The sequence below is a fragment of the Ochlerotatus camptorhynchus genome, unplaced genomic scaffold, assembly GCF_037179485.1.
Source record: "Ochlerotatus camptorhynchus isolate MF236.1 unplaced genomic scaffold, CSIRO-AGI_Acam_v1.1 ptg000033l, whole genome shotgun sequence".
Lineage (NCBI taxonomy): Eukaryota > Metazoa > Arthropoda > Insecta > Diptera > Culicidae > Ochlerotatus > Ochlerotatus camptorhynchus.
In genome coordinates this window covers 2,011,957-2,036,503 of record NW_027040524.1, presented here as the reverse complement: position 1 = coordinate 2,036,503, position 24,547 = coordinate 2,011,957, and the positions used below count along the sequence as shown (strand labels likewise).

Genomic DNA, 24,547 nt, shown 5'->3' with positions numbered 1-24,547 from the left:
GCATGTAGCACCGGTGTAGCGAAAACGACATGACCCATGGAACAATTTGGGTTTTATAAGGGTTCTGAAGACCATTATTTAGACTTGTAGAATGCTATAAAACCACGATAAAACTTGCAATGCTACTTGGGAAGGCCACTGCCATAGTGGGAGCGAAGAGGCGCGCATAACGTTCTATACAAAAGAATTCCTTTTATTGATATTATTCCTTACATTCGATTTCACGATTTTTCGCTCTCAGTATGGTAGCGGTCTAAACAAAAAATACCTAAAATCCCATAGAACCAGAACGTCAACGTCGAACACATGTTGGATTCAATCTGTTTAAATAAATCTGATAAAAAATAGCAGGTTTATTTGAAAATTTTCCATCTGTGAAATATAAGTTAAAATTCACCAAATGGATCGCAGCCTAAATGTAGGGGGTTGACAACTGTAGTATACTCCTAGTCCCACCATCGAATGGCATTTGCTAGATAAGATGAGGTTGCGACATAATTAAACAAATAAGGTCTGCCAACAACGCTCTTTGAAAACAATATTATGAATATGTTACTGGAAAAAAAATGCCAGGATTAAAAAGGAGGATATTTTCGGGCAAAAGGAGGATGAAGAAAAATTATTGAAAAAGGAGGACATGTCCTCCTTTAGGATACCATATGGTAACCCTACCTAAGTGTCCCTAATTTGGGCCCATACATAAATTCAGCATTCAACTAAATTTTCAATAGCAACCAAAAATATCCATTAGTAACGTCCCAATAACGCGTTCATCTAGATAAAATAGATGAATAGCAGACTTTTAGCGATGGGCCCAAATTAGGGACATATAGGCCGACATTACCTACATTTCCCCTATGTCTTGAGAACAAATTTAAAAAAAAAATACATCTAGCTAACGTTAAGCGAGGAATTAAATTTTTGCTTTAATTTGATTTTTGTCATTGTAAAATCAATGCTATCGCAGTGCTTATTATATGTGTCCATCATTTCATCATCACTTCGATAGTTGGATGGTTTTGAAAATTTCAGCCACCTTCCCTTTTCCTGATGCGGTAAAACCGTGTCTCGGAAACTGCTTGAAATCCGCCTTCACATAAGTTTCGTCGTCCATGACGACACAGTCGAACTTTGTGAGCAGATTCGTATACAGCATTCGGGATCGCTGCTTTGCCGACGTGTTTTGTTTGTAATCTCGGTTCACCACCTTCACCTTTTTAAACGTCACAGCCCGGCTCGTTTCTTGGCCCGCTGCACAGTAGTATGGGAGACTTTGAGCTTGCCAGCGACGTCCCGGATGGAGAGGTTAGGATTCCGCTTATATTTTACCGCCACCTTCTTCGTCGTCGCTGCCACGCCCGGATTACGATTGCCGTCACTTCCAGGCTTCCTGGCGGTCGACAGACGCTCCCCGAACACTTTTAAAACGTGTGCCACGGTCGATTTGGCCACATCCAGCAATTTTGCCATCTTGGCGTGTGAGATCGTTGGATTCTCTTGCTGCGTGAGCAGAATTTTGACACGCTACTCCTCTTGCTTGGACGTCATTTTGAAAACTGGAGAGCAAACGGTGAAAACTCATCATAGCAACCATTGTATATACACTCAACTTCTAAGTGCAGCATCTCAGTTTTTCATGCATTGCAACAGAAATTAATTTAGTTACACTAAAACTGATATCTAGTAAAAGTGAGGGGGTGACGGGCCTACGCACTCTTCCCATCTTCCTATTAATTTGTTTGAACATCTCAAGACAGATTCTAACTCGGAAAACGCCTAAATGTATGTATCACCTAATTAATCATCGCTGATCAACCAATGATTTTTTGTAATTTTCGATAACTTCTAGCGATTGGATCTGCTTAAAACGTTTCAGAAATTAAGTTTAATTATTACTTTATTTAACTCTTTGGTTATTTTGGTGCTACAAGCATTGTTGACATGCTTAGTAATGTTTCGAAAATGACCAATTTCCCATACATTTTTTTATGTGTCTTTATATTTATTTCCGAAGGAGAAAATCACATTTCCATTTATTTCCCCTGCGTACATGATGCAATTGGTTATTTCTATGGGTGATATTGTAGCATGATAATGTGGCTTCCAAAAATACATGGTTTAGAATTCCTCTGATTCTTATATTTGGTAGGCGCCATGCTTTTTTATGTGTCTTTATACTTATTTCCGGGAGTGTATATTAAGGTTTATTGATTTTTCCCGGTTACTTTTAGGATGTCAGTTATTTCCCGGATTATAAGATTTCAAAGATAAATATAAACAGAATTTAGGGGAACCGAGTTCAAAAGAATTCAGAGAAAAATACAAAAAGAATAGTATGCTGAAGTTAACTCCCAAAATTCTTAGGAAAGTTTCAGGGAAAATTTCAAGGTATTTCTGAGGAGAATTCGAAGATATTTCTGAAGGATTTCCGAGAAGTGATTTTCCAAGATTCCAAAGAAAATATTGAGAATTATTTAAAAGAGGTCGAATTCTCAGGGTAGCTTCAAAAGAATTCGGAGAATTCGAAAATATTTCTGAAGGCTTTCTGAGAAGCGTTTTCCTAGAGTTCAAAGAAAATTATGAGAATAATTCAAAATGGGTCGAATTCTCCGGATAGCTTCAAAAGAGCTCTGAGGAGAATCCCATGGAAATTGTTAGGAGAGTTTAAATTGTATGTGAATTTCATGGTCTTACGAGAAGAGTTTTATGATAGTTTTAAGAAGAACGCGAAAGAGCGGAATTACATCCTGATGAATGTGGGCGTCTTAGTGGAATACCTGTATAATGAGAGAGAGAAGGATTAGTATTTTCCATTTAATTCCACTACTTTATTTGCTTATCCTTGACAGATACGCGTATTTCGTCTACAATGTGCAGACTTCTTCAGTGTCTTGTACTAATACTCGACTGTCGAGTATTAGTACAAGACACTGAAGAAGTCTGCACATTGTAGACGAAATACGCGTATCTGTCAAGGATAAGCAAATAAAGTAGTGGAATTAAATGGAAAATACTAATCCTTCTCTCTCTCGGAATTACATGATAATCTTAAGACGGTAATTAGGCGAAACCGTAAACAAATTATAGGAAATTGTTTGGATATGTTTCAACTTTCAGGCACATATTGTTCCAAACTCCGACATCTTGAATGTTTTACTCCAAGGATCATGCATATTACATCCGGAAAATCAATTTGCAAAATTATAAAGCAATTAAATCCTAAAAACGAATAAATGATGCAAAATTATGCAGCAAAAAGAGCAAGTATTTTTTTTTAAATACTTGCTCTATTTCACTTATTGTTATTATGGTATGTCAAGGTTTATTTATTTCCGGTTCGATGAGCAAGTCTTTCTTTTGGTAGAAACTCGACCTTTTTCACTATTTTATTCTGAAACTCTTTCATAAAAAGAACTACCGTATGTTAAGGGTTATTGATTTTTCCCTGTTCTCCTGGTTACTTTTCAAATTCCCGATTACTACCCGGATTTCCGGGTTCGCTGGCCACCCTGCTTGAAACAGAAATACGTCCCAGAATCTTGAAGAAATTGTCCATGTTTGGTGGAATTCCTTTCCGCCCTTGATTTGCCAGTTTGTCAGCTTCCTCATTTCCCAGAACTCCTGCGTGACCGGGAATCCAACAAAACACAATTTTAGTTCCAATAACTTCGCGTTCAATTGCTTGGATCCAAGGATGAGTTGATTTCCCATTTTGAAGAGCGTCTAGACAGCTGGTCGAGTCGGTAAATATGATTGTTGGTTCGTCTTTGCTAATTTCTGACACAGCAGCTTTGAGCGCAAAAGCCTCTGCAGAAAATATACTGCAGTGTCCTGGCAAACTGAAGGCAGTTCTTTTGGTATCTGTAACGATTCCCGCACCACCCTAATAAAAATAACCATAAAAGAGAGCTTAACGACGTGTTCGGGGTATCATCCAAACCATTTGTGGGATAGTTTACTCATCCGGGATACAGTTTGTTTATGGTATTTGTTTATTAGGGTAGTTTTCTCATTGTCCTTAGATCCGTCGGTGAATACTTTTCTGTGTGCTGAGTATTTATTTGTTACAAGCTCAACAAACATTGGCACAACAACTTGACTTGAAGTGCCTGTTTTTACTTTCTCCCTCAAGTCGTTACTTATAGATGGTGATGGAGTATACCACTCTCTATTGGTTAGTCTTAGAACACTACAGATGTTCGACATGGAGACTCCTGTTACTGCTAGAAACAGATCAGATGCTCGCTTAGCCACTGGTAGGTCGGCTACTGATTTGTTTTTTTTTTTCCACAAGTCGTATTGCTAGTTGTGATAGGCGCAGACACCCCGCTTCAGCCAAATAAATAAATATTAAACAGACGTTAACAGCAGAACTTCAAGTTGCTTTCATTTAAAAAGTCTTGACTGCATAATGAAAGCACAATCTGATATCAGACTAATGTCGTGACAATTGAAATCAAAATGAGTTTGATGATAGGAATAGCAAACTTTAATATCGATTTGTTTTCATTTTGTTAACCGACTTTGCTCGGGAATCCTTCAAAAGTCCTAACAGTTGGAAGATTTAAGAAAATCTTCACTGGTGTATTTAACTAACTGATCCATAATTGTGGCCAAGAGTAAGCTTCCCACAATCATGGATTAGTCAATATTTAGCTCAATTTCACAACTTTTTGAACATAGATGCATCAAAATCAAAAACTGTTTGTTTTCATTACGTTTCTGCAATAAAATAATAATGATAGTAAATGTTGTCGCTTATGTGAATTGACGAATCCTCCGCCATATTGAAAACTTAGAGTGAACCTAATTGTGGTTAAAACAATGGCGGGCATTTTATACTTTTTGATTTATTTAAACAAACTAATATGTGTGAAATACATTGTTGATGAAAAGATGATATCTGAACAAAGCAATACGCATTGAAACATTGGAATTTCTTCGATTTTAGATTGATTTATTAAAATTAGGTTTCGCATTAACTGCTTGTCTTGTCTTCGCATGTCGGTCCCATAGTAGTTTTTGTCAAAACTGAGTGTGCAAATGGTAGCTAATCATCCATATTTTCATAAAACTGGATGAACTCAATAACTTTAAACTGAAAAAGTGTGGAAAGACAGCTAAATTGGTTGTCTCATCACATAAGAAGCAATGGTACGAATCAAGGTTAAAATGCGATTTTCTCGGCTTGCTGATTGTTGCCATGGGACCGACATGCGAAGAGCGACACATTTTGGCCAGTGGCGTTTCCTTAACCTTAAACCTGTGCACCAGCTCTCAAAACATAAACTATTATCAAAATATTGCTGGCAATGAATAGATATCGAACAAAAACTAGAAGATTAAGTGTATTTTTCAACCAGTATGAATATGACATTAGATCTGGTTTTGAAAGTTGGTGCACTGGTAAAAAGTGAGGTTACGGGACGCCACTGATTTTGGCATATAAATTCAGTTCAAACAACTTGTCCAATTATACATGTAGAGCACATCAACCATTTATGCCATATCACTTCCATCAAGTGCGTCCAGGCTGATTCATACACGCGCGTTGGAAGCAAGCAACTCGCCGCAATGGAGCGAAATGGACAAGAAAGCGAAAACCGAAAACGAAGCATTGGAACAATCCAAGCGATATCAGTCGAGTAAGTAATGCGGAATGCGAAAACCACATGATGCGAGATAGTGCGTTATACACTATAGGTAGATGGGAGTTAGAGAGTTGGTTCATGAGTTGTATATTAACTACGCCACCATTACATCTGCAAAGCAGGCTCACTGGCTGGAATTCCATTTTCAACTGGTTGTTCGGTGTATTATTGCTCGTATGGCCAAGGCTTGTTGTTGTTATCATTGCCTTATTCGGTCTCGTAGGGGGATGAAGGAAAGATGGAGAACAGTACGACCGAGCGAAAGAGATAATTTCGTCATGATCTGAACCTTGGCACTGTATGTAGGTACTAACAGTTCGTTCATGGCGAGGCCGAGCTGGTCGTTATGTGTGGTTGCAATAAAAAGAGGTTCATATGCAATTAGGTTATTGCTTATGTGACGTTATTGTAAATACATACATATTTGAACCCTACAATGAACTGGGACTCATCCAATTGCGATCGATGTGATCATGTGCACAATAAACTAATCCATCTTAGAATTGTTGAATGGTCAGTGTGGAGTATTCAGGTACTAAATATTAGGGGCCTTCATTAGCTTAGCCAGTAAAGATGCAGCTATAAAGCAAGAATATGCTGGATTCCCGGTTCGGTCTAGGAATTCATCGGGTTGAATCATTTCTCGACTTCCCTGGGCATAGAGTATGATTGTACTTGCTCTCAATCAACGACTGTGGAAGTACAAAGAAAGAGAGAAGGATTAGTAATTTTCATTTAATTCCACTACCTTATTTACTTATCCTTGACAGATACGCGTCTATGATGTGCAGACTTCTTCAATGTATTTTATACTAATACTCGTATAGTCGACTTATATAGGTTTCCACCAAGATCCCCACATTTGAAAGTGCTCAAAGAACAATAAGTTACTAAATATTATGTTCAGTCTTCAAGCTACTGAGTTTCTCCATCCTATCATTACAGAGTCATCAGAATTTGATTGGTGTAGTCTTAAGGTTTTGGTCCCTGCATTTGTCCGGTTCACTGTTTGATTTGGAACCACCAATTAGAAACTGTACTAAAATATAGTGCTAGGAATTGTGAAACTATTCATAAATGCACCTTAATGCAAATTAAAATAAATCTTTCTTTCGAACCACAAACCGTGTCTAAACCCATCCCATGTCACTCAGAGCAGTTACTCAATAATGCACGACACAACATTGCAACTCCCACCAGTTTTTCCGCATTCCACGAGGAAATCCTTCATGGTGACCCCGAGCAATGCTTAGATGAAGCATGCAAAAAACCCACTATAGGTATTACAACAACGTTTTCAAAAATAGATTCCGTTCGCTTGGGTTGGCTGGCTGGCTACCTACTCTAAGCAGGAAACGTACTTGGAATGATAGGGTATACGTCCCTAACCTCGGTCTAATATGCAGCCATAGATTACGTTTTTAATCATAACTCATCAATTAATTTACCTGCAAACGATATTCTACTGCTAAATGGTATGCTTAGATATGCTTATCATGTCGTTTGCTATCAGGAACCGCAAAAAGTTGAAAAACTTACTTTTTTTAAGACAAAAACTCACCAGGGAAATGTATGTAATATCGGTCTATTGTCCCCAAATTGGGTCTATTTATGGATGCAACTTCGTCCTATCCTGTTTGATTCTCAAAAAAAACGCTCTTGGTAACGTTTTCTTATGTATTTTTTTTTATCACTATCACTGTTAACTTAATACTCTTCATTCCTCAAAACATTTCTTAGAGAAAATTTTACGAAAACTACATTAAATCACTCAAGTTAAAAATTAAAAATTAAAAATTTCGCTTATCGTCTTTCGACCGCAGAATATCTAAATCAAAACATTGTGATGTTCATTATACAGATTTGGCAGAAAAAATCTCCCTTCCTGTTCGTTCCTTATCATCCAAATGCAAACCACATTGTTGACGTTACTCTTATTGCTATATGCTGTCAAATGAATTTCATGGGCCAAAGTTAGGAACATAGAAAAGAAATGTGTCCCTAAAGTTGGGTCCATGATTTACTTGTGAAAACGTTGTTAAACAATTAAAATAAACATAAAATATTCAAACAGTAACTGTGAGTTTTACGTCTAGTGTGTATTATCAGGTAATTCCATTCAATAAATGCCATAATCAGGCCATTTGATGATCGTCAGTGCAACCTTCCCATCTTAACCTTAGAAGTCATGGCGGCTAAAAACTCCGAACAGAGTGATATTCTCAACCAGTTTTATTACTTACGAGAGCTGAAAATGTATTGAAATGTTGTGATATAAATTGATTTGTGTGTGGTACACATTTATCAATCATCAGTGATCAATATTTTCCTTATTTTTTGTGTAATATTCCTTAATTAATTATTTATTTGCGTGATAGGCCGAATGAAAGGACTAGACCCACATTACATACCGTAACCCTACTTCTTCCTGTTTGTGCACACAAAGGGAAAAGAAAGGGCTTAGGAGACCGGAGTCAGTAGTCTGCTTCGTAACCTCCTCCTTTGCCAATTCATACGCAAAACTCGAGGCGCAAGGTTGCTCATTGTAGGTAAGCGCTAAAAGTAGCCAACGTCATCTCCGAAGGACAACCTTTTTCCCTTTTCCATGTTCCAGCGATGACTGGAATAAAAACGGAGGTGGAGAACCTATGTTTGCACGGAAAAGAGAATTTTTTCCATTCATTCCGCATTCTCCGCTTGGTGTGCTAGAGGTCAGCTTAAAGGGGATGTATTTCGATGTTAAGAAATAGTAGAACGCGGAAAACGAGGCCATTGGGAAAATCCCATTAATGATAAACGAGTATCAATAAAACGAAATATTAATAACGCAAGTGGTTACGAACTAGATAAATCAAACGCACTGAGTATGGTTGAATTATAGAACAACACCTAGATCCGAATGCCGAGAGCCACAAGGCATATAACCCAGGTTAGACAGCAGAACTGCCGGAAAGGTTAGTTGGTGTGAAAACGAAGGAAAAAAAGGAAACTCGTGGAATGCAAAAAAGAGAACGCAGAGCATATAATGCAAGGGGATTGGACACGAGAACGGCCCAAAAAGTTTATGCAATCGTACAACACACCGGATCACGCCAGTTTGCCTAGACTTTACAGCCGTGGGCTGAAATGTGAATGGTTTGTTAATTTTGCGGCGGGTGAGTTTTTATGTGGTGATTCGAACTGTTTGAGTATATCAAGTGATTTCATATTTCCGGCCATTTTGAACGCAGCTGAAGAATGAGATTTCACGGGGATCGGAAAATGTTAAGATATGATATGAATCTTAGATCCATAGACCAACATTAGAGCCATTTCCCCTACTTATTAGAATTTGGACCAAGAATTCTCATCCAATCGAAATAGAATTCTTCTCAGAGCACCTACATTTACAGGAGACTTTAGCAGTGTATAGTTTAATATTTTCCAAGGGGTAATCAACTCTACACACCTCAATCTGTGCCGAAAGTTTTAGCTGCCCGCATAAACGCGAACCATAAATTGACCTTTCCTAAAATGGTTAAAAATTGTTTATAATCCCTGCTAAACTTTAACTGAAATGGTTATGGAACTTTACATGAACGTTTAATGATAAAGTTTCAACCTTATGTATTATGGTTTTTTGGAACTGGACCTTACAAATAATGGGTTGTTAAGAACCATTACCATTCCAAATTCTTATTTTCTCCATACATTTTCAGAAAGAGAACTATATAAGAACGTTTTTACTTATGACTTGAGAACATTAATGGTAATGGTTATGGTAGTCAGTAAGGTCCATCAATGGTTTTGTATTATCGCTCAACTTTACGTGGAATATATCGTGAATTGGTAATCAGTAAATTACAGGCAACCAATTCGCGATATATTCCACATAAAGTTGATCGATGTTACAAAACCATTCGTGGACCTTACTGACTACCATAACCATTACCATTAAAGTTCTCAAACCATAAGTTAAAAGGTTCTAATATAGTTCTCTTTCCGAAATTGTATGGAGAAAATAAGAATTTGGAACGGTAATGGTTCTTAACAACCCATTATTTGTAAGGTCCAGTTTAAAAAAACCATAATACATAAGGTTGAAACTTTATCATTAAACGTTCATGTAAAGTTCCATAACCATTTCAGTTAAAGTTTAGCAGGGATTATAAACAATTTTTAACCATTTTAGGTAAGGTCAATTTATGGTTCGCGTTTATGCGGGTGTGTCGAAAGCTATATCAAACGCTGTGCCGGAGCGTGCCAATCCCACGAGTTTGGCAACCGTGAAGCTTTAATGACTTTTGTCACTCCGCACACCAATCTTGAGTCATCTTTTTTGTCAGTGTGCCGCAGCTGTGCCGATTGTGTCGGTCATAGAGCAAGCTGTGATTGTTTGTAAAATACTCATCCCGGCAACCCGGTATTCCTGACACCTTGATTGTTTTGGTTTGAAATTGCAAGAATAAATCGGATTAATAATCACGCGGGAAGTGGCGGGTGTGCGAAATTTGGATGTTTTGTGTTCATAGGTTAATAAAAGTCCTGTGTTTTAGGGTTTTATAATGCCCTCAAATTCAGACTAGAAACCTAGCATTTCATGATGAGAAAGCAACGGTCTATCAGCGGCCGGAAAGAGTTGGAACCGGTGGGAAACATTGTTCGAGACAGCATATAGAGGATGATGAATAGACTTATGTAATTTGTTTTGTGTGAGTTGCAGCATTATTTGAATTAAGGGTACCAATGGGGTCTGATTAACTTCTTCTTTTTCTTGAACCCACTCTAGAACCTACATTTCGTATTAAGATCTATAAGTGAACTGCTAGTCTGAGTTCCTCTGGTATATTCAATTAGGAGATGTGCCTGAATATACAGTCAAACAGCCCGTAATGTTGTGAACAACTTCAATGGCAGTTATCCGGCAGTACCCCCATTTTATTTGCAACAATCCAATACCTACGAGATTATGCCGAAGGTGTGCCGAATCTAATTTCGACACAATGTGCTGAATGGCTTTTGTGATTGTGCAAGAAAACGAAGCGTGATGAAGCTAAACTGATGTAGCCAGCATAGAATATGCTGCAGCACGGAAATTCCATCCGAATAAGTAAACTGGGCAAAGTAAACCAAATCTGTTCCAAGAACACTGATTGTAGCCCCGGAAGCCGGTTCCGAAGCTCAACTCCATCAGATCCTAAAAAATCCGGAAACACTAGACTAGTGGGGATTTTGCCAAAAAAAAAAAGTTGTTCGAGGTGCAAAATGCGATTATGTTGTATGCCAAGGGGAAGGTTTAAAAGGGTTAAAGGTCGGTGGTTTAGGTTAACTTTTGACTTCCATCGCCTTTTTCTCGCAAACTGTCATTTAATCAAGCAAACAACACCATCGGAAATAGGAGAGAATCCGTCAATTTGTGTCAATTTGTATGATTGAATTCTTATGTGTGAGACAGCTTTACTCTGAGTTGCTTTTTTGCAGCGAGTAGCTCGCGAGTAACTCACTGCACCTCAACATTTAGTCGACGTTCATCGATGTTTTTGTCTGGTTACTCCTTGGCTTACTCCGTTTATCCCTTTCACATATTAGACGTAGGTCTAGTTTGTAAACAAAATAGAATGGTCGACTATTGAAACGATGTCAATTCCAGATTTTGTTCAGAAAATGGCTTGAACGATGCTGGAAAAGCTTTGAAAGGGGGAGCGGCGTGGATTTTCATCTGGCGATTGGCTGCTGTTATTGTTTTGGAAGTGCTTTTTGTTTGTATTCCTCCGTTTCAAAACGTTGAATGTGAATTAACTGCAGGTAGGTGGACATATGCGATTTGTTCTCGTAAAATAACCACAGGAATCGTTTTCAGATGTCCACCGAGGAAAACGTGAAATCGTTGAGGGAAATCACTGGCATACATAGGAAATATATTCCCTGTTGGATAAAAACCGATTAACATCCGATTCCCACTAACTACCCCAGAATGTTCAGCCAGACCATCAACACAGTCGATACTGCTGAAATCGAAGAAGAGGAGGACGATGAAGACACAGCTCCCAATATTTCCGGTGAGTACGATCCTCATCCGGACTTCAAACACATCATCGATCTACCCGACGAAATCGAAGTGAAAACCGATGAGGAAGCACTGCAGATGCTTCAGAAAGAGTGGAAGGAAAGGGATCTGAAGATTCTCAAGAGTAAATTTGATCCAACCAAGTACAGGATCATCGCTATAGACTTTGCTGACGAGAAACCCAAGAACGAGACATGCTCTGAATATAATGAATACTAGTTTAAAAAACTTTTTTCCTTCTGGATGAAATATTTTCTTTAAAGAAGTTAGGTGCAATTTCAACGGAGACGTCCTTCGACGGCCGCAGCAGAATCTCGGTGGTGTATGAACCATTTCACGATCGCAGTTTCATCTAGCGGCGGGTTATCGAGAGATGGGAACGGGATCGCTTCGACGAGTATTTGGTCAGGCGGATCGAGTTCTGCTACCACATCAAGCCGGTTGTTTGTTGTTGTTTTGCTTGACAGCAGCTTTTCGGCTTCGCATCTTCATATGTTGCTGTGATGTGAAAAGTGAGAATGCAAATGACAGTGATCTTGCTCACTGAGCAATGTGAGTTACTCGAGGTGCCTCAAAAGCAACTCTAAAATTGCTCATGATTAGGAAGCTGTCTTACCCCTTGGTGTGAGATATCGACGATGAAAGTCAAAATTAGCGACCAAAAATATCGATTAGTATCGTCCCAATGACACGTTCATCTAGATAAAATTGATAAATAGCAGATTTTTAGCGATGGGCCCAATCTTAGATCCATAGGCCAACATAAGAGCCATTTCCCCTACTTGTCAAAGTGTGCCGTGATGTGTTTTGGCACAGTGTGCCTCTGAAATATCTTGGTGTCATTCCTACTTAGAAATTCTCGTCAAATTGCATTTGAAAGTTTCTTTAAAGACTTCTGAAGGTCTAGAACAGAGCAATATCCTTGAAAAAGTCCAAAGTCTGAACCTTTATTTGTCATCGAAATTCAAGGCTTTTCCCAGTGTTTTAAAATTCCTTGAATTTTTCAGGTCACCCTGGTTGTATATTTTTTGACAGATATCAGGGCTGGTAGCGAACAATGCTGTCAAAAATAGTAATTTTATTGACCATGTTGAAGAAATAAGTGACCAAATAGTGACTTATAGCTATAAGTGACTAAAAATGACCTAAGGGAAGAAAATTAGTCGTTCTGATGGTATACCAAATAAATGTTTGATGTTTTAGGCTTATTCAATTAAATTCTCATAAGCACTTAAATATGTACGATAGGAACCATTAAAGCGAAAGATTCAATAGAAAGTTTATGATTAACCCTCCAAGCTTCTACTACCTGGAAAAACATGAAAAATCAGGAATTCGCAGGGAATTTTAGTATTCCTGAAAATCTTCCAGGTAATCTTATCATTTCTCAGGAAATTTAATAATTTTCTTACTAAGAATGCATTTTAAAATAAAAACATTTGATATTCCTAGTTATTTTCATTCATCGATGTATGTACTTTATTGATCCAGAATAGATTAATCTTCAGTAACAAATACAAACGAATTTTCATAAGAAATCTCCGTTGAATATGGAATGGACTATTCTGAGGTCTTCATAACAACTTGAAAGCTCCCAAAATATTCCTGAAGTTAATAAACTGCCTTGAAGTTTTTCTGTAGTTTGAGGAACTAACCTGATGCTCGCAAAACTTCTCAATTTTTTTTAACTTCTCTAAACTTTCTCGGACTTTCTAAAGTTTCCACAATTTTCCTAACGATCATGAATCTTCTCTTAAGTGTTAACAATTCACTGAATTTCTCGAAACATTTTTTTTAATTTATCTTATTTCCCTGCCCTGGAATATCTCTGCTCTGAAGATATCTGTTCTTTCTTGAAGTTTTTTTTTGTTTAAAGCTTTATTAGAAAGATCAATATCTTTCTCGAAGTTCTAGAAACTTCTCTAAAGTGTTTGCAGTTCTTATGAAGCTTGGTGTACTACCATGAATTTAATTGAACTTTTCGAAAAATGTTTAAACTTGCGTGAACTTCTGGACTAACGTGAAAACCTAAAGTTCTCTGAAAATCTGGGAACTTCTTGAAATTTCCCGCTAATTTAGTGAAACTAATTCAACTGAACTCCCCTGAAATTCCCTTTGTTTTTGGAGCTTTACTAAACTTATTTGAGATGCTCCCGAAATGTCCATAAAAGTTCCTGAAGTTCTCGGATCTCCCCTAAACTTTTATGAAGTTCTCGAAATGTTTCTGAAGATCTCTGTACTTCTGTGAAGTTTTCGAAGATATTCTGAAATTTCAGGAACTTCTTTAGGCTTTCGCAGCGAAATACTTAATACTTTCAATATTTCTCGATTACTTTTTCAAAGAGACGTATCAGCTTTTGTAAACAATGCATTTGATCGCCGATTTGGCGTACTAACACCACTAGCAGGTAGGGGAAATTTTCCCTATCTGATGGTAGCATTAACATGCGTGGGCGAGCTACCAGTTAAGCCAAATCGACGATCAAATGCATTGTTTACAAAAGATGATACGTCCCTGTGAAAAAGTTATCGAGATTTACCTGAAATTCAAATTATCGAAACTAATTCATAACTTCTTCAATAGTCTAGAGTGTCCTCATGTTTTTAAAACTGCCCAAAATATTTCTCAATTTCCTTAAAATTATCTAGACAGCCATGCTTTAGTATTTTTTTTTTAAATAACCCACAATTTTACTGGAATTGATTTAATTTCCTTTAAGTTCTACAATTTTCTTTAAGTTTTATAAAGTTTATAAACGCTCACGGAACTTTGCCGTAAATCACTAATGTTAACTGGAAGAAGTTTTCTATGCTTACCTTAATTTCTTTAAATCGATCAAATTTTCCTGTTAATTTTCTGATATATATTTATAATTCCCTAAAGCTTCTGAATATTCCATAATTCTAAGGAACTCCTTGTAAGTCGCTGCAAATTTCCTTAAGTTAATGTGATTTTCTGATGTTATCTGATCGTCCTCGAAGTACTCGAAACTACACTGAATATAATGAAACAATCTAAAAATATCCAAATTTCTTAGAAGTTCTCTGGAATTTCTTGAAAATATCGGTGTCGGGGCTTGCTAAAAGTTCTCGCTTTTTTTTAATTAATGGAGCTTCGTTGATGTTCTCTAATCGACTTAGCTAAATTTTCGATTTTTTCAGATCTTAAAATTTCCATGATATAACACCCTTGTAATACTCTCACATTTCCGGGTGTTCCTACAATTTTTATTGCGTTCCAGAAATTTTCTCTGGGCAAACCGAAGTTTCCGGAAATTTCTGTTTCTGCAATTCTCTTGAAATTTTTTGAACTTCCCTTTAATTCTCTGATCTGTCTTGATGTTCTCGGAGCTTCCCAAATACTCTCAGCTCTAATGAAGATCTCGGTTCTGCTTTAAAATAAATGGAATTCTCGTAAACACCTTCAAACATCCCTGGAATTCTCTGGATTTCTGAGAAGTTCCTGAAATATTTCTGCAGTTTTCATAAATTTTCTGAAAGCTTAATGAATGGACACCTTGTAGATAGAGAAAAACGATTAAACGTAAACAAAAACTCTATATCAGGTCGTCAACTTCAAATTGTTCAAAAATAGAACAAAATGTAGGCCTATCCAGAAGAATGATCAATCTTGAAATAAATTCACGTTTAAAAAAGTTTAAAATAGTGACTTATTACAAGAAAAAGTGACCTTAGTGACTTCGCCTTAAAAAAGAGACTTTTCAGGGACTGGCTTGAAAAAATTGACCAAGTCAATAAAAAGTGACTAGCTAACAGCCCTGAGATATGCATATTTCGTCATAACTACTGTAGAAGCGGCGCCGGTGGTGTAGTGGTAGGCGTGATTACCTCTCACCCCAGCAGGCATTTCGAACATTATTTCTGTAAATGTTAAGACCCTGAGGAATTCCATGACGAAGAATCTTCAAAATTTCTTCACCTTCCTAATCGAAATATTGATCTAAGTTCGCACATTTTGTACGTCCAGATTGTCAAAATAATGTCCCTGAATCTGGGCTGATTTAGTTTGTAAAATGTCTACATAAAACGATGAGAACAAATAATCCTGCGCAACATTAAAAACGTTACATTATTTGTTACAAATAAACAAATGAAATAAATGCATAGGTTGAGTTGTGATTCGTGAGATATTTATAGACTGTGTTCCATTTTATGAATTTGACACTTCGAAAATAAATTAATATGTTAGAAAATCCTTCTGTTGTTGTTCGACCGATTTTCGAGAAAGTTTGTCACAATTGATTTCTTGTCTGCCAGAAATAAGTCTGCTGGAATAGCAGGTTTATTTGAAAATATTCCATCCGTCAAATTTAAGAGAAAATTCACCAAATGGAACACAGCCCTAGTGCATTGGGGTCATTCTTGGCCTAGAAACACTGTGTAAATGTTTACTTATGCATTTGTTGCTCGAGATTTCCACCAATTTCAATGTCAATAAAATCGTATTGTAGCGTTAAGTCAGTAATGCGGTTGTGGGTAGCTTATACAAAATCCATACCTTTCTTCTTATATTTCGTAGCACAAATTAAGCCATTATACAAAAACAGAAGAATCGAGCTACGGCTAGTCATCGTGAGTCTCCCTAAAAACCCAACCCGAAACAAGATGAACCTACCACTACCGAATCAGCAGAAGATTTCGACTCTCCCCTATGAGCCTGTGTTGTCGCGTATTGGTTGTCCTTACTCGTTCCTAAGCATTTACGAGGTTAACGACGAAATTAGAATCCATTGTTTTGCACAGACCAGCATAGCACTTTTTTTTCTACACCAAAATTCACCACTAATCCAATTTGATATGCTGGTTATGAACTTTTCTTAGCTTTCCTTTTGCGTTTTCATGCACCAATCTCACACAGGCCGCCTCAAGTATGCAAAAGAAAAACCACTACAATATACCAGCATACTATAGCACCACATATAGGTAGGTACATCACACATTTATGCAACGATAACACACCTTCGAAAAGCAAAAATCTTCACATCGAAAAACTGCTAATCCACCAGGCAATGTGCATATTGGTTCTTTTATCACATTAATCGTCCTTCAAACTTATGTGCTTATCGCCCACTTTCACGTTATTATCACAGTTTTATCATCGCGTACTGCCTGCCACACACCGTCTGATGTCTTCTTCTCTACTTCACTACAATAACTGCCGTAGGTTCTTCACCGTTTTCTCCGTAGTAGAAGAACCACAGATCCGAGGGACACGCTTCACGTCACTCCCAGAGGCTAGTTTAGCCCGGCAGGGCGATGCAGAAAATAATATTCCAACGTGTGTTCTTGCTTCGCTTATTCAGTAGCAAGCCTTGTGTCTGCTGTTCTTCGATCCGGACCGTGCGTCGTGTAGATTCTTCTGATTCTGACCTCCCCAAAAACGCCTTGTGTTGTACGGTTACCTTCCGTGCTGAGTATGGTGTTCCATCCACTACACATACCTACAAACACCACTACACTTCACCATGAGCGTAGCGAAATGAAGAACACGACGATGAGCAGTCTGTTGAGTTCCCGTAAAAAAAAATCCAATAAAAATACAATGGTTTTCATTGTCATTGTAACAATGATATTTACTGTCAAAATATTGGACATTTTTGTCAATTACCATAAAATCACAACGAAATTCATGGTTCATAACAATGAAAAACATGGTATTTGAGAAATTTACAGTAAAAAAGGGGGGTTGTTAAGCATCTTAACAATAAAAAAAAGTGATTTTTTTGGAACAAATTTGATCTCTTCACACTAATTTTCATTGTTTGAGCATTGTATCGTTAAAAATCGAAATTTATTTTTTCTCCCGTACAATAATTTAACAATAAATTTTAATGTACACGAAATTCAACAGTAAAAATCATTGTAATTTCGTTGTTATATTATAATTATTTTTTTTCGGGTTCTCTCGCTCTCTCCACTTTGCTTTGGTTACCTTCGTTCGTTGATGCTGTTGGCGTTGTATAGGGGAGAAACGATTGAAATGTGTGCGTGTGTGTGAGTGAGAGCGTCACGTGTAGGTTGCTATTTTGCGAGTAGAGCGGTGTGCGAGGTGATACGTAGATTGCAGTGCTCCCAGATTTGGCGAGATTCATTATATGGACACGGGGAATGCAGAAATAATGCGGATATGTGGCATGCAACCAATCTCAGAATAGCTTAATCCAACTTAGCCACAAAATATCACAAACATTTATCATTTAATTGGCAGTCATCTCAAGTACATATGGAAGAAATTATATGATATCTTGGGACTATGAAATGGAAATACAATTAGCACAGGTCTTGATAATGCCATCATTCGATTTCAGAAAAAAATATAAGTTTAATAGCTAAACTAGCTAATTAACATTTACCTATAATTGAAAGTCAAGGCCTTATAAATAATGACAATGCAGGCGATTTTCAATCAAATTGACCATCTTGATATTTAGTTGGGACAAATTATACGTTCCCAAAAGATCCATTTTTGTTAAGTTATAGTCGAAATAGAAGTATTCCGAACACAAAAAAATTCAAGATATGTCTACCCAAAAAAAAATATAATAAAACATATAAATTGATTGATGCCCTGACGATAACGCAAATTATCAATCTATTCCACAAATTGTTTGAATGATACTCTGAACACGTCGCTAAGTAAAATACCCGGTAAAAAAAAGAACCATAGGGCACAATGAAATGTATTGTAACCAAACAATAGAATCTATTTTATTTACTATAAAACATAATGTCTACAACGATAAAATAACCACAGCATGTATTGTTTTCACAATATAATCTATGGTAAATGGGGAAATCTACAATAGAACAAGGGGGTTGTTATGTATCTTAACCATAGGAAAAATCACTTTTTCCATTTACCATTAATTGTATTGTTGTTCAATTGTTGAAAAATCTTTTTATATGGGACGTATTGTAAATCTATTGTAACAACAATATGTTAAAATATCTAGTGCAATAGACGTACAATAAGATCTATTGTTGGCAATAGATTATGATGCAATTGTATTTTACGTTATGGTAATTGTATGGTTATTTTTTTCCGGGTAACCATTCTAATTTTATTAGAGTCAGCGTTTTAGTAGAATAATTGACAACCTTTTTTGTCGATTTTTCCTTTTAATTCTATACTTTTGTATCACTTTCACTTTCAACAATAACAGGAACAGGTACGTATTTCGTTTACTACTTGCAAACTTCTTCAGTGTCTAGTCATAGTCTGAAGAAGTTTGCAAGTTTTAAACGAAATAAGTATCTGTTTTAGTTCGAAGTGATAGAGAAAGTGATTTTTGTTGAATAGTTATGACCCAACATCCCAACTTAATGTTGGTCTGAGCTATTAATCCGAACAGCTATATAAACACATTTTCGCAACCCTGCAGCACTGCATCTCTTTACTAGTTAAAGTCCGGTTTAGATAATTCAGGGTGCAATTCACTTGAACTATAAATTAAACGCCCAGAAAGTTGATCGATGTCCAACTTTTCTTATTGGCTACCAATCCAGTTGAACACTGTCTACCATATCTGGTATCATTTGAATCCATTCAATTGAACGGTATACATTCACCTTAAGGTATCAATCCACATAAAGGTGAATTCAGATATGAGCGGTGCGGAGCGGGATTTGCGTTGGTATGAGAAAGAGATAATAAGTCTTTTATCTCTCTCATGCCAACGCAAAACCTTATTTATGGTGAGCGATATTTCACGCGCGGAGCTAGATTTTGCGAAGGTACGAGAGGGAGAAAAATAGTAGTTGTATCTATCATTTCATGCACGCTCAGATCTGAATACACCAAGGGGCTGCTAAGCGGAATACACCTTTAAGGTACGGCCGCACTGGCATCCGATATCGAATTAGACGATATTTTTGCCGCGGTATGAAAGAGACACTAGTACTAGTTGCCTCTCTCATACCGCGACAAAAATCGTCTCGTCCGATATCGGATGCCAGTGCGGCCGTACCTTTAAGAGGAACACCGCACACAACTGTAATACTCTTCACTACCTGTGGCCATTGTGATCAGTTCTACGGTTTTGGGATTTGCTACGAATCTACGGACCGAGCATAGCATTCTACGGATTTTCCAGATTTTTTAGGATTTATTGAAAAGTACCGAAGAAAATCTACGGATTCTAAATATGTACCACTCGTCACTTAGAACAAACATTTTAAATGTATGTTATTAAATCTCACTATCTACGGATCGAACTCCATGAAAAGTTAACAACACTGCCACTAGCTAGCTACCGCTCTCTTTTTCTACCATGCTGGTTTCGAACTTCCAATACCATAACACTCCCGGCTGATATGCCCGGTTTACACGGGTGAAGAGAGTTGATTCAACTCACCTCCGATCTGAATGGTCGACGTCCAATACACTTGAAAGAGAATACCAATATTATTGAACATCGACTCTGGTCGTTCATTTCCCAGTTCAATTGAGTTGAATGCCGAGTTGAATCGTCTAAACAGGGCCTTACCGAATCCCCCCGACTCAAAGCTCTTTCAAACTATTATATTGGTATTGGTGACGCGCGACGGTACCCGGTACCACAATACGCCACAGTTCGAGTGCACCGACACCAACTCCGTCCGAGGAAGTCCGTCACCAGACTATCCATGTTCCGGTCCATCCCAACGGTACGGTATCGGTTCAACACCCCACTGATATCACGCGCTTATATCGACGTGACGAAGTTGGGCTGCACTATACGAAAGTGACGACTCAACAAAATCCACAACAAACCGGTCGCTAAATCTAAATGAAGGAGGAAGAAAATTCCTGCTTCGAAGAAGATCGATCGGTTTGCTTACGCGAATAGCGACGTAGATATGGGTGCTATTGCGTAGGATTTCAGACTACTGAGGTCACACGATTGGATACAACGAACCAAGTTGGAGAGTGAGGAGGATAATGTTGACCACCTGAAGGCAAGGCAAACATTGGACGGAAGGGATGAGTCTTTTTCGAGAAAGGACATCAACCAACTCTCCCTCTCATTCTCTTGATGGCAACATAAAGGAAGTAGCAGGTCATTTTTCTATATTAATGTTCGAAGGCATATGGTGAGCATGAGTTTTTTTTTTTATTAAAGTTTCGTTGTTATGTACTTATGTGAGGGATTACTACACAAGATAGAGACACACTATAACCTTGACGAGCTGTAATTAAATTGATTGCATTATCTTCTGATTTAAGTACTTTAACAATGTTGTACATCCATTACATTTCTAGTCCATTAATTACATTATAAATTTTGAAATTAAAGTACATTAATTTAACATTTGCCCCTGCTGTTTTGTATGGTGTCTGTATGGGATAGCAGAACCCTTTAAGGTGTAGCATTCCAGGTAGGTTTGTACTATCTCTATGTACTTGGCCATGTAAATTCTTGATTACTGCTGGTAATTATTAGAAATAATTAACTATCCCTCCCATACCTGATTTTAACTATGTCTAACAAAGAAACAGCGCCATCTTCGGGAAAATTCTATATGGTAACCACTTCATTTGCGTGAATTACGCTTCACATTAACGTTACATAGAAACATATCTCTATTTAACGTAACGCGTGATAAGTACATACATTGTCCAACTGTCAGATTTGCAGCAGGAGTAACCTTCAAATTAGCACCAGAGCACCAAACACATTTGACCTCACTTGAGTTGTTCGCAGATGACAAACGTTTCAGTCATTTGGATTTATTCCCCGCGTTTATAGGACAGTTCAAGCTTTACATCTTACTAGCCATGATAACCTTGGTTGTGTTATAGTTTATTAAACGTAATAAAGATTAATTAAACAATACATTCTACAGTTACAATTTCTGGTACGTTCCAGATGCATTTTACTGCGGTTGATTAACAATATTGAATCCTTACAAAACATTACGAGTAAACGTTGTCAACAACCTCAATAATATATAATAACCTCAATAATAAAATGGATATTTCTAACCGTTTTAATATAGCTACAACTTAAGAACAATGGTTAAATCTAAGCCTTTATACCTTATTAGAACTTAAATACTAATAGGTAGCACAAATCCAACTTGAACCATTTCTGTTGTGGTATACGCTATACTCTCTTTCTAAAATAAATGTATGGGAAAAAGTGAGAATTCGTACGGGGAACGTTCTTAACCACCCACGTTCGTATGGTCAGGTCGATATGAATTCTGTGTTTCTAAATTTAAATGAATTACATAAATTTTAGAGTGTTAAAAATAGGGTTGGAATTTGGAATACAAACTAAAGAACATTAAAAAAACATATAAAAGCTTGTTACATGAATATATTGATGTGATTTGAAAATTTATTCGCAATAGAATTGTGCGATGCAATTTTAGTACCTAACAATTTCAGTTTGTTCGTGAAATTTTAGTAACAATTTCCTTAAGGCGTATCCCTTCTAACATCATGTTTAAGCATGTAGTTATTTTAGTAGCAAATTCTCAGGAAATTGCAGGCAATTCAGATATCAACAACAGCGGGAGTGACTCAATGATTATCTAATATCCAACAAACATATTGCTGAAGTATTGGGCTTGAATTTTCGACTTAATTTAGATAATCTGAGGTTTATCTGACAACAATCTGAGGTTACTCCCTGATAGAAAAAAAACGTAGTATTTGATGACGACGACCAGAGTTGTCAAAAACCATCGCCAACTGAAATTTTCTTGAATTAAATAGGCAAAACTAACCATTTTAGACATTAAAATAAAAAAAAAACATCGCGCTCAATCGCTTTGTTTAACGTCAATTAAAAATATTGATTGAACAATCTTCGGGATTCGCATTGAAGCATACCCGTAACGAACGATATTGGTACAATGAAACTTATTGTAACCATACAATAGAATTTATTGTACTTAAAATAAATTGTATCGTCCACAACTATAAAATAACCATAGAATTTATTGTTTGCGCAATATAATATATGGTAAATTGGGAAATCTACAATAGAACAAGGGGGTTGTTATGTATCTTAACCGGACAAAAATCATTTTTTCCCGAACAAACTTGAGACATTTACCATTAATTTTATACTATATGGGACATATTGTAGATCTATTGTAATGACAATATGTTAAAATTTCTTGTACAATATACGCACAATAAGATCGATTGTTGGCAATAGATTTGAATGTAATTGTATTTTATATTATGGTAATTGTATGGTTATTTGTTTCCGGGTAGCTACCCTCGCCCGTATTGCATAATGTAATTTATTAATCGACCTCAATTCGAAATTTTAAACTGGCTAGATATTTCCAACAGCAGAAGCGGGTAAAATGTTTTGATATTTACGACCGGTACTGTAGTTTTCCCAGCTCTCTTTTCTCATTCACAACACACCACTTCAAATAGAACGCCCCTCTCTTTCACCATCGCATCAAGCCACACCAATACCAACACAACGATAAGGAAATGATTGCTCAGACGAAAATGTTCTCCTTCACTCTTTCATCGGAACACCACATCACCACCACCACCGTTTGGTTTGGGAATTTGAAAAAGCTCAACTTTGCTGGCATCGCATTTCCTAGCTTCAAGGGGGAAAAAAAATCTCCAAATTGGCACCCAAACTCTTCCCATGATTTCGCTTCCATTTGCAATCGCACCTATTCTTGATCATCACACCACTGCTTCCGGATTCACACGCATGTAAATCTCGCACAGGCCGAAATTTTCGGATTTTGAACACGCACTAATAAGGAACACCGCGAACCGCCGCAAAATTACCACCGAATTAAGTAATTTTTCCCTCACTACACACCACTTTTCGGGATACAACACGGCAACTGCTGCTTTTCTACTTTTCTTCTTCCGACGGACGACTGAAGCCAACGCACTCGCCGTGTCTAAAGCCCTACAGTAAAAGTATGGACGTCTGTCAAAAGTTGTTCCAATCGAACCGTCAAAATGCACCGCTTTGCTCGATTGGAACAGCTTTTTTCAGTTTTGTGGTGTCAGTCGTCCATACTTTTACTGTAGGGCTTTAGCCGTGTCTGTTCCGCACTAGTCGAAGAAACTGAAATTGTCTCTCTCGCTTGCGTACCTTGTAGTTGTATCTACTCTCGCTCTCTAGCTGTTACAAATTTGTTCGTGTTCGTGACTCGTGATGGGAACATGGAACACGCTCGTTGAAAATTCCTCAAACATAAGAAGGAAATCACTCATTTTAGGTCTATACCCCGTTCACACTACACTCAAAAGATTTTCGAATCTAAATAGATTAAAAGTTACGCTAGAACGCAAATCTCTTAACCGATGCATAATTTGGTACATATAAAGGGAGAGAATACGCACTTAGTATGAAAATGGTTAATGTATTCCTTAGTATAAAAAGTGAGTACCCGCATTAACGCGAACCATAACTTGACCTTACCGAAAATGGTTAAAAATTGTTTATAATCCCTGCTAAACTTTGACTAAAATAGTTACGGAAATTTACATGAACGTTTGTGTGATAAAGATTTAATCTTATGTATTATGGTTCTTTGGAAGTGAACCTTACAAATAATGGGTTGTTGGTAATGGTTCTTACCATTCAAAATAGTTGTTTTCTCCCTCGTTTTCTCCAAACTTTTTTTTAGAGAGGACTATATCAGAACCTTTTCACTTATGGTTTGAGAACTTTAATGGTAATGGTTATGGTGGTCGATAAGGTCCATGAATGGTTTTGTATTATCGGTCAACTTTACGTGGAATATATCGCGAATTGGTAATCAGTAATTTATAGGCAACCAATTCGCGATATACACAGAAAAAAAAGTTGTTGAATATTACATCGAAACTGCTGCAACCAGGTCAATC

General features: G+C 37.2%; 1 protein-coding gene across 4 annotated transcripts in view; it reads right to left on the bottom strand.

The window, feature by feature from the left end:
- The window catches only part of LOC135709156 (UPF0746 protein DDB_G0281095-like), a 41,852-nt gene extending 18,286 nt beyond the window's left edge, over window positions 1-23,566 (bottom strand). The window contains exon 1 of one of the 4 annotated variants that reach the window (XM_065231382.1): window positions 23,318-23,566. In XM_065231382.1, coding sequence (XP_065087454.1) covers window positions 23,318-23,326 — 9 coding nt within the window. In that variant the 5' untranslated portion in view covers window positions 23,327-23,566. Of the gene's footprint in view, window positions 1-16,333; window positions 17,224-23,317 lie in introns of those variants that run through there. The other 3 variants (XM_065231402.1, XM_065231424.1, XM_065231441.1) reach the window with 3 other exon arrangements.
- Between the last annotated feature and the right edge of the window lie 981 nt (window positions 23,567-24,547).